General features: G+C 41.7%; 1 protein-coding gene across 1 annotated transcript in view; it reads right to left on the bottom strand.

Annotated features, from left to right (window-relative positions):
* Nucleotides 1-8,309: 8,309 nt before the first annotated feature.
* UBE3A (ubiquitin protein ligase E3A) overlaps nt 8,310-11,659 on the bottom strand; it is a 35,540-nt gene continuing 32,190 nt past the window's right edge. Inside the window, exons 8-12 of the mRNA XM_010185928.1 lie at nt 10,904-11,068; nt 10,359-10,514; nt 10,193-10,266; nt 9,202-9,345; nt 8,310-8,984 (exon numbers count right to left, since the gene is read on the bottom strand). Of these exons, the coding sequence (XP_010184230.1) occupies nt 8,864-8,984; nt 9,202-9,345; nt 10,193-10,266; nt 10,359-10,514; nt 10,904-11,068 (660 nt within the window). The 3' untranslated portion in view covers nt 8,310-8,863. The remainder of the gene's footprint in view (nt 8,985-9,201; nt 9,346-10,192; nt 10,267-10,358; nt 10,515-10,903; nt 11,069-11,659) is intronic.

The following is an 11,659-nucleotide window of genomic DNA, read 5'->3' as shown; positions in this document are numbered from 1 at the left end:
ACCCACAGTCGCCCCGCCCCCCCCCCCCCCCCACCCCATCATCTTCCCTTCATCCCCTACTATTATTTTACTTTAACAGTTTTTACAGGAAAAAGCTCTGCTCCAGAAAATTCAATGAACTGAACTGGACAACTGAAATGATGCTGACAGCAAAGCAGCAGGTGCATGGGTACAGACCCCCTCACATACCCCGAGGGTTGGGGTTAGCGTGACTCTGCAGCTCCTTCTGCAGAAACAGCCCAGGAAGGAACAACCCTGCATTTAACTCCTTTGTCTTAAGCAGCTGGTTTACAGTTTTACTCCTGCCAAGTATTTTATTAACCTACAAGAAGAGAGGGCTCTGCTTTACATTAAGAAACAAACTGTTCATTTTCCTCTGCCTCACAAAAGCATTAGTGCTTTCCCTGAGCTGGTCTGTACAGTGCTGGTTTGGAAGACACATTGGGCAAGGATGAGACAAGGTTTCAGAGGCCAAACCCAGTCCAGGTTGTCCAAGGAGATAATGCAGTTGGGCTGGCCAAGGGAGAGCTGCTCTTCATCCTGAAGATTTGTGAGATGACAGCATTTGTACTTGGCTTCAAAGTTTCCCGGCTCTTCCATTAATGTTTCCATCCTGGAACAGACAAAAAGAATCAACCCCTTGTTTACATAATTTAGCATTTCTAAAAACCCTTTGTGTATCCCTGAGAGCAAAACGAATTATGCACTAAATGGACCTGGCAGCTGTACAGGCAGCTGAAGCACAACATTTCAGCTGCTGCAGCTTTCCTGAGGGAAGCCATCAGTCCAGGAGCCCCCCACTCCCCCAGCCCCTGCCACAGTCCAGAGCCAGAGGAGGAGGAAAATGCCTGGGGAGGATGGGGAAGCCCTGCTCACTGCCCTTCTGCCTTGGGTGGAATGGGAGGGAAAACAAATGCAAGCCCTGGGTCTAAAATTTCTGAAAATTCAGATTTTGCAACTGTTTCCAGCTCATAAGTCAAAGACCCAGGCCTGTTGCTGCCAAGAGCCCTTGCAGCCTCACTGTGGAAAATAAAGTTCTGCCGTTCTGTGTTCGCAGTCCTCCCTGCTTTGTGCCCTAAGAGCAGAGTGATGAGGGAACTGAAAACTGACATTATTTAAACAAAATTGATTCCTGCAGCTTCAAGAGGACAGCAGGGTGTCCTCAGCTTCAAGGACGAACGCAAACATTAGCTTTACTCCAGCAGCAGCTCTCACAAAGAGATTTTCTTCATCAGCTCTACCACTTCTGCTCAGCTTCTGCAGGGAGAGCACAGGACAAGGTGCTAATGGCTGCAGCTCCCATGCCAAAGGCTGTCCTCCACAGAGGCCAAGGAGGACACCATGCAGCTCTAACAGAGACCTGTTCTATTTGTACAGGTAAACTGGGGGTTGGATACTAAACCCAGAAGCGTAGAACCATGAATTTACTAATAGTTGCTATTCCTTGTAGTGGCTGGTATCGGCCTGTCTGTAACAGGGTCACTGAAGAACAGTTACATGGAAAATCAGAAAGCACAACTGCATCCTGGACTGCTTGAGGAACAGTTATTAATTTCTCAGCTTTTCATCTGTTTTGACATGTCATTACTCACAGTTTTATGAAAAAAAAACCACCAAAAAACACCCAACCCGTTCTGTCCTTATGTCAACAGTTATTTTTGCCACAGCAGTCACCACACCTGAGGAGCCCCTTCAGGTGGGCAGCACAGCAGGAGCCAGTGGGCACTTCCTGCCTTTCCAGGGAAGGAGACAAAGCAACATGAAATTAATATTTCTCTGGCACAGTTTGCCTCCAGGGCTGATGAATCAAACCAACTCTGCTGCAGAGATCTACTCTTTTTAGGACAACCTATTGCCAGTTCCTCACTGAAGTGCAAATATTTTATTTGCAGAACGGTGTAGGTAATTCATTGAACAAGCTTCAGTGTGATTCCCACTATTTTAAAATTATCTGCAGATTTAGGCTGTTCAAAACAACTCCTCAGGGCTGCCTGTTCACTGGTACTCATCCAGTGCTCAGCACAAGGAAGCCTCTCCTACAGCAGAGGCTTTGGGTGCTCCACAGTGAAGGACACGATCCAGAGATGGTTTTTAATGGATTTTGAGTGCTGAAAACCCAGTGCCTCATCTCCTTGCAATAACACGGTTGCCTCCCACTACGCACAGAGACCTGGAGCCCCAGGGAAAACGGATAGAGAAGCCCCTTTCTATTAACCAGGCAGTTTCCTACAATTGATTTGCACTTAAAACTTCAGTGGCCATGACCACATGCCAGACCAGTGGGTGACAGGGACATCTCCAGCAGCCCATGCTCCCCCTCCCCAGCCATCACCAGTGCCAAGGGTGGGAGAAGCGCTGTGCAGCAGAGCAGATCTACTTACTCCATACAGGTTTCAGTCCTACAGGGTTTCACCCTCACCTCTGCGTGGGAGAAAAAACATCACAGAGGGACTGCAGAAGGTGATGAGACCAACTGATGCTGCCATCAGCCACTGGGAGACTCCAGAAGCTGCAACCAGCCTGGAGATGAGATATTCCCAGAGGAAAGGTAAAAACCAGCAGAATATGGCTGCTGGAGGCACCCACCTTGCAGATGCTGGTAAGAAATTGCCCAAACAGCCCATTTTTACCAGTCACAGACCTGCAGCAGTGAGGCTCGGTGGTGGCAGGGAGATCACCGTTGCTTCTGCACCTCCAGCTTCCCCCGTTGCTGGTCTGCAGCAGGAGGCAGCAGCCAAGCGGTGGCTCCAGACCACCCGCTGTCCCTTCAGGAAAAACCAAGAGCACAAGACAGAGCAAGGACTAAAACCATCCTCTGAAGGTGGCAACAGCAGCAGCAGGTGGTTCTAGAAACAGTCTCCCAGATCCACCAAACCTTTCCTAGGGCTGAGACAGCCAGAAGGCCTCTCTTATCCAAAAGCAAAGCCAGCAAGAAAACTAACTTGGATGACAAACTCAAAACTGGTTATCCAAAAAGCTGCAGGTCTGGTGCAGGACTGCCTCTGAAAGGACCCAAGGACCACTGTCCAGAATGACTCCTGGTGCAGGAGTGATGCTCTCACGTGCACTGGCTGCTACAGCCAGGGCAACGGCACAGCCTGGCAAGGGCAGAGCCCAGCAGTTGCAGCCTGACCTCAAAGCAGCCAGATGGGAACTTTGTTAGAAAGGACATCCACTGGGGGATTTTAGTTTGGGAATACGAGGTCCTCTCCAGAGAGACTTGAAAGAAACTGGCCAAAACACAACCCTTATCGTGATGAAGAGTCCATGTTGTGTTTTGAATTGAAATTATCAGTGTTGCTGAGGCCAAAGTGTCACTTGCTTTATTTTAGGTGACTTGCTATGGAAGTTCATAGGATTCTTCATGCACAGATTATGTTTAAAATAAAAAAAAGATTTATAATAATTAAAAAATCTTAATTGCATCATACTACCTCACCTGATCTTCACATCTCGCTGCTCAAACACTGAGTGCTTGCAATGGGAAATAACTACATAAAATAACTACATAAAATGTAGCAGCACATAATCTATGGTTCCTCAAAAGTTAGAACAGATATGTTGCCATTTAACAGGCAGTTACCTGTGAGCACTGTTGCTTCCCCTGCTGTACTACACAGATCCGGAAGCAAAAGCATGCAGTGGGAAGACTGAAGGGTTTTCCTCCAAGTGTGAGCCCACTGGGACAGCAGGAACACACACCAGAGCTCTGAGTGACACAAGGGAGAAAGGCTTCTTGTCAGCTTTGCACACAACAGTTCAGTCACAAACCTTAAAGCTGCTGCAGTTTTTATCTTCACTCGACATTCCTCAGTGTGAGTTGTCAGCCCGTATGAGCAGCAGCACCCCTGCACATGTAGCTGTTTGGTTCAGCTGTGCTGCGTGTCCTTCCAAAGGTTGAAATCCAACATCAGCAATCGCTGAGCGACTTAAAAATGAAACCAGAGCTGACTCCTGAAGTCCTAAAACTACGCACAAACCTGCCCTGGAAGACAACGTAGCAGTTCCTAATGCCATTTTATTATCCTGAAATAGGATAATTCCTGACCTCTACTTGCATCTCTGATACCCTTGTCTCTTGGACATCCCTCCACATAGAAAAGCTGAAGTGGGATATATATTAAGCTACAGATACACATAAATACGAACATCCTAGGTAGACTTCAACTGTTCATTGGGAGCACTCTCTGGATGTAGCCTCCAAATACTGCAGAACACAACAAAACCCTCAAGGGATGGTGGGAAGGTGGTTCTAATTGCAGATGTGCTGCTTTGCGAGACACAATTTGCATCCAAGGGAAAGAAATGCTGTATTTTTCTGAGACAATAAAAAATTGGTTGTGGCTTTCAAAGATCACAAGCAGCAGGCACAATCCACAGACACAGCAAAAGAAAATTTGTTTTTTCCTGCTCCTCGTGGATTCTGTCACAGCAGCTTCCAACAAGCGGGGCAGTCCCTGGTCCACCTGGTCTGCAGTTGCAGGGAATGAGCTGCCCCATTCCAGGCTCAGCCATGATGCCACTTACCAGAAACTCAGCCAAAGACGCGGTAGAAACATCTGGGACACTGGGAGGAGAGACTCCCAGGTCCAGCGACAAGGTGGTACATCAGGATGCAGTGCCAGCGGCAGGAAAGCCCTCCAACTGCAGGTCAGCACCTCACTGGGTGATTTAATGACAGCAAAGCTATGAAGACAGAAACCTCGCAGCTGCGCAGCATACAGCCAACACCAGCTAGCAGGTAACTTTAAAATACTACTGCTCCAAGAATTCCAGCAGTGATACCCTTTTCAATTTTGTTAATAAAAAAAACAAACAACAAAAATCAACAGCTGAAGACATCCTTAGATAGAACACAAGGAAATAATACATGCCATTATTTCATGGGTTTTCCAAAAGAACTAACCTGGATCAGAAGTGACCTGTCTAAAGGCAAATGCTAGTAATCAACTCTTTCCAAAGCAGTGTCCCTTCTATGATGTGGTATAAAACTGAATTTCTTAATAAAATTAAAGTCCTTGATGGTCTTACGAATTTGGTGACAACTTTGATCACTCCAGTAATTCTGAGACTAACCATGATAAACCAAGCTTTTGTCAGGAAAGGCTGCATTTTGCAGAGCTAAACTTGGAAGAAGTTCCTGCTCCATCTTACACACCAAAATGCCAGCTTTTCTGCACAGTAAGGCAGGCACAGATCAAACATTAAGCCCACCTGAAGCATCTTTATCCTGAAAATTCTGGAGACCGCCAGGAAATTTTTAATCTCCTGGTGAGATAAAATTGTACCTGGAGGTAACTGGCTACAACAGTGCCAGGGAAGCACCTTACAGCTGATGCTGTGAGTGTTGTCCTCCTGCTGCACATCAGCAGGACAGAAACCAGTGTTCCACTCCCTGCTCCAGAGTAGAAGCCCAGGTAAACGTCTGGGTAGCCACCCTGTGGGCTACCTGGAGGCTCGGCCCTGCTTGGCAGGACATGTGGTATGAAGCTCCTGCTTTAGCAGTGAAGACCACTGTTGGATGAGGCATGGATTGACTCCAGTAACACAGAGCTGCTTGGAGCCCCAGGCTCATGGCCAGCCCATTCCAGCTATCCTCAAAGCACGGGGCTGGAGGACGTCTCCTTGGCTGTCACAGCCCTGTCCCAGGCTTCTGGCAAACGAACGATACGCCCAAGCAGAGGTTCACAAAATGCTATGCCTTAACTCAACTGTGCTCACTCCTGATGGCTGCTCCTGAAATCTTCTTAGCAACAAACAATGGCCTTTACCTTTTAAAAGGCGATGCTCTGTTCAGGCTAACATTCCTTTAGAGCTAAATAAAGCTATTCCTTCACACCTGAACCTGGAAAAAAAACAACTGTGTTCGTTCAGTACTTAGATGATTCTTTTCAGTGTACCTTGCATTACTATCATTTTTGAGGCATAACATACTAGAAAATACAGTTAAAAGCCTAATATCCCCTTTGCACCAGGGTTGGAAACAACTTGGCAGTCTATTAGGGTGCAGAAGGAAACACTCAAAGAGGCATTTGTCACTTGTCAAGTGAGACAATGCCGAGATGCCCAAAATACCTTCTTGTTACCATATTAAGGACACCCTGAGGAGAGTACCAGCACACTGGCATCAGACTTGTACCTTAGACAAAGAGTCTTCTGTTTCACCTGAGAGGTATTTCAGTGACACATAAAAGTACACCTAAGTTTCCGAAGTAAGCTTTGTAGACTTAAATTTGCGAAGCACTACTGAAAGACTAAGTGAGAGTGAAATACATTCTGGGTGGGCCTGGAGCCCAGAAAAAAAGAACTGAAAATGGCATTTTCCGCACTTGGACAAACCTTTCAAGCAACAGAAGGGACGGACTGGAACTTCTGTAGGGCATGAGAACAGCCTGCAGCTACAAGACCTCCAGATTTATTTATGTTAAGCCTTATCAACTGTTGCTGCTGGACAACCATCACATTTAAAACACTGCTAAGGAGATATGGTTTCAATACAGGGGGACTTTGGGGAAAGCGGTATATATTTAAATGGGAAATCTGTCAAATATAAAGTATTCATGTCTTACCTGAAAACGATTCCTTGAAAAACAGTTTATGCTTTTTGAAGGCCAATACAGTTATGTATTATTTTAATCTTAATGCTAAAGGAAGACAAAAAAGCATATTTACAATGCCAGCACTTCAACTGGAGAACTGTATTGCTATCCAAGTATGCAGTCTGCCCAGCTTTTAGACCTATGTAAAATAACCCAACATTATCTTATTCACTTGTCAGCTAGGCATAACCACCATCTGCAGCTACATCAGAACACACCAAGTTGTAAGTATATTTTAACAGTATTAGACTTCAGACGTAGTACATACCACATAGCAGTATCACGTGTTTCATACTTGTAATAAAACACCTCAAGGCACTCAGCAAATCTTGTTCTGGCCACCTACAGTAAAAGATGCCCCAAACCTGAAGGAACTGGCAAGCACTGTTGTCAGCTGCCCTACTGAGAGGTACGGCATCCTGTGTTTTCCTCTTCAAGGACATGCAATGAGGTGAACATTCAAGAAGGAATGCCCTAAGTGCCACCTTGAGATCCCAGACCAGAAGACAGCTAGCACCTCTTCCTCCCCAGCAAGTTTGTCCCCACATCCAGGCCATCTTGCATTGGCTTGAATTTGGGAGGGGAACATAGCTGGAACCCACATCACTACGGTTCACTTTCTGGAGAGTTTTACATACTTGCAACCCTCAAATTATGCTGTACTACAAGATTTTCTAATCAAATAATTTAATACCCGATTTCTCCAAGTAAGGAAGTAGCTTGTTTTCTTTTTCACTGAACCGTGGTGAAAAAAGGTCACTGTTTTATTCAGCATCAGTTACATGACAGTTGTCTATTACTAGAAAGAATTTATTAAAATAGTCCTGAAAGACATCTTTTCTTCCTCCAATGATTTCAAAACTATGCCTTTTAATGCCAATTCCACACAGTCATGGGTTTGATGGGTAGTAGTCCATTACAGCAATTGTCAAGGCACAAGCTCAGCTCTGCACATCCGCTGCAGCTTGTATTAGGAAAAGAGATATGCCAGTTACATCCTCACCTAAAAATGCATAATCCCTTTATCATGTATTGCAACAGGAGAAATTAACATTAAACACAGACTACGAAAGGTAAAGGATTTATTTCTGATATGATCTGTAGCGTTAAATTAAAAACCTACTGAATACTTTACGTAGTAGATGAACATAACCTTAGTACTTACTTTCTAACAGTTTATTTAATGGTTGGAAGTGTACAACATGAAGTAGGCCTTACGTTTAATATTGTTCAATTTTGCTTATTGTTAGATGAGATTAAAATACAGTAGCCATCCCTTTAGACTATGTTGCAACACTGATCATGTGCCTTGATAAGTAGGAACAACGATTCATTAAATAAATGGTGATGACATAACACGTAGGGAAGACTTCAGATTGTCTATTTTAAATGTCAACGTAATAGGCAATTAAGAATAAAACTTCATTTTAAGTGCACTTCCACATGCTTTGTTTATAATATAGCAAAAACTCCCTATCTTTTTTCCCAAACACTTCACTCCCTACGCTAAAGCTGTTCAGTTGAAAATGCACTTTCCCCAGTAAACTTCTTTTTTGAAAAAGTAACTAGAACCTCTACCCTTTCATATGCTAAGAAATGTTTCCTAATTAAAAACACAATTCGTTACAAGAGATGTGAAGACAACATATAGTGAAATGAATTTTAATTGTTGTGCTGTGACTAAAGTAAAGTTCTCAAGGCTGCAATTTAACATTCCAAGTTCTCCCTTCCATCTTTATTGATTCTCAAGATTTTGCACAGAAACTCTTTGGGGGCTAGAACAGCAGTAATTGCATCACACTGTTTTCCAAGACTTCAAGTTTCAAAAGCAAACTCTTCAAAAATTACAGTTCTTGATTCGATTAGATACAGGGACAAAAATATAGCACATACTTGAAGGTTACATGGTCTACAAATGATGGCAATATTTTCCTTGGGAGAGTACAGTTTGTTTTCTTGTAAATACTCAAAAAGGCTCAACTTCAAGCAGTAATAAACACAAGCAAAAGTGATTTAACCCTTAAAATAAATATTCAGGAAAACCTCTCTGTACATACAAGTGAAAGAATATGTAACACTTTCACGCTAAAAGAAAAAATAAAGATTTTGTTCATATAAGCAGCTGAAATCTGCTGTTCCAGCCCAATGTCCCCAGTAAAGAAGGGAGGCACAAACACAGGTGACTACTGTAGCTCACTATCTTATGGCCTTTTTGGACAGGGACATCATCACCATCATTTTTAAAATCCCTTTTGTTATTTTTATTACAGCATGCCAAATCCTTTGGCATATGTGATGGCCTTCAATAATCTTTCCTTAAGCTTTTCTTTGCTCGAGTACTCCGGAAGCAAAAGTACATTAAAGCATGTGTGAGATGTAGGTAACCTGTGGGGAAAACAAAAAAAGGAAGAATTCAGATCTGGGAACACAAAGTACACACAAAGAAATACATTGCTGTTTCACAAATCCAAAATAATGAGGTTAAATAGAATCTACTTTGCTTAAAGACGCAACTTTCAGATTTAAAACAATAATAAATTAAAAGCACAGAATTTGCTTCCATTTATAAACAAACAAAACGTAATTTACTTTCTTGTTTTACCTCTCTGTGTCTGGGCCATTTTTGGCTATGATCATCTTTAACTTTCCAAGTCCTCCCACAGGGGCTCTGTCTGTGCCTGTTGTAAACTGTAAGAATAGTCTTTTCTGTTCATCCGTAAATGAATGGACTATTTCCCAGAATTCCCTACCAAGGAAGAAATAAAGTAGTAAGCAAACTCAAAAGGTTCTTTGGTATAAATGAGATTTTAAAAAGTAACTAAACTTTGAAGGTTTCGTAATTCTAAACAATGTTAACTTCAGTTTACAAGTTGCATTTATAAACCAAAACTAACAGTAATGTAGTTATTAATGAGGCTCAGAAGTGGAAATCAGAAATATTACTAAAACAGTCCAGGTTAAATGGTTTTAAATGTTAATTCGGCTGATAAGTGACCTACAAATATTCTTCCTTTATTGTATTATTCCTATTCCCTATGGAATTAAACTGGTTCCACTACGCTGTCCCTTTCTACCACCTTCTTTAGACATCACAGTAAATAAATGCAACTGGTGTAAAAGGTTTTCTACTCTAGCAGGAACCAGTTGGCAAAGTCTAGAGGACGCGCACATCTCTGACCCTTGTCTTCAGAGTTCTCTAGTCAAAGGGGACAAAAAGGTAAAAGCATTAAAAACATTTGCCCTCTTAAAAAATACTGGATTTACTTGATGTCTACTTAGAGAAGACAGTTCTACATGTGCAACCTATTCAGACAATTCAGTATTTGTGATTTTTTTAAAAAAACCAGCAGAACAGTGGTAATATCGTATAAGAGACAGACAAAAAACCCAGGGAAAAAAATCCCTTTCAAGCTTTATAAAAATTCACTGGAAGCTAAGACGATGTTGATACTATCTGCTCTTTTCTAATGACATTACTTGAGTAAAGTGAAACTACACACACAAGATACTTGCATTTCCAGTACTACAAAAATACTAAATCTTACAATATTAGATTCATTATGAAGAAACAGGCATGTAAAAGAAAAACTTACCTAATTATAAGAGAGTCTCTTGTATAGCCACCATCATATTCTGTAGTTTCTTCTAGTGCTTGAAAATCTAAATTCTGTAAGAAGATGACATTTTTAAGAATAGCCACTAGTTATATAGTTAGGATCAAAAAAGCTCCACTTTCTGGTGCACATTCAGGATTCTTACCCTACTTCCACAAATAAGTAATTCAATTTCCTCTGGTCTAAATAAATATTTCAAAGGAGATTCATTGGTGACCATGTGGAATCCTCTCCGAAAGGCCTTGAACTGCTTTTCTACTGATTTATTGAGTATGTAGTCAGCATACAGATTGACAAATTCCTGTAAGGAAACAATCCCCCCAAAAAACTTAGTACTTTGACACATGCCACTTAAAGTATCTCCCAGAAATATAAGACCCCAAAATACATTTAATTCTCTAATTCTATGCAGATTATCTGGGCTTAGTTTCTACTCAGCAATAATCAAGAGCAAGTCACAAATATTTCTTCAACAGGTCAAACACCACACCCAGAAGCTATGTATGGATGAATCAATACTTTCTTTAAAAGAGAAGCTTTTTCTGCTTACAATTATGCTGTGCTACAGTAATTTTAAAAGGCTTTTAAACTTAAATTACAAGTGAGACCAAACCATTATAAACATCTCTATAATTCTGCATAGATTATCTAAAAATTACAGATTATATTTTAAAAAATATTTGAGCGTACCTTCCTATTTTCATTCGTGATAGGAATTTTATCACCGTTTTCCTTTAAATCATGCATCATTGGATTGCCAAAGAGATCCGTATGAGATATTTGAAACGTTATCATCATATCATCTTCCACACTCCCTTCATACTCTAGCAAGTCTCTCAAACTCTGGTAAAGAACCTAAACGGAGTAAGAAATACAAGTCTGTCATAAATAAATTTCAATAGATTTCACTGAGTAACACCAGAAGACACAAAATCACCTGCCTCAGAAAGGGTTGTTACATTTATGACACAAGTCACCTAAGATCTCCAGTAACAGTCCAAACAAAGGTATATTAAGCTCAGCATTTGTAAAAACAACCAGTAGCAGATATTAAGGACAGGCAAAAAAAACCAACCCATGGCAATGAGTTAGAAGAAAGACCAACCCATGGCAAACGCCCTTAGAAGAACCTACCAGTACGCAGGAATCTTCCTAAATGCAATGGTCAGATTTGTACCTTAAAAGCCACAGATTACCTCTTCCTCCTCTAACTCTTTTGAAACTGTATTTACCTTTGGCATACAGAACATGTTACACTAGTAAGTTGAGCATATATGCATTAAAATCAAAGAAAATGCTGTATCTTATATCAGATAAATTCAAGCAGCTGGTTTTTTCCCTCCTACATCTTGAATTTAAAACCCAAACAAACTAGGAAGAAATCTTGAAGCAACACAGATGGGGCAGACATTAAAGTAATGAAACATTTATGCACAAAAATAAATA

The sequence above is a fragment of the Mesitornis unicolor genome, unplaced genomic scaffold (genome assembly GCF_000695765.1).
Source record: "Mesitornis unicolor isolate BGI_N332 unplaced genomic scaffold, ASM69576v1 scaffold14386, whole genome shotgun sequence".
NCBI classification, from domain to species: domain Eukaryota; kingdom Metazoa; phylum Chordata; class Aves; order Mesitornithiformes; family Mesitornithidae; genus Mesitornis; species Mesitornis unicolor.
Note: the sequence above shows the minus strand (reverse complement) of the source record. Positions and strands in the feature narration are given on the sequence as shown.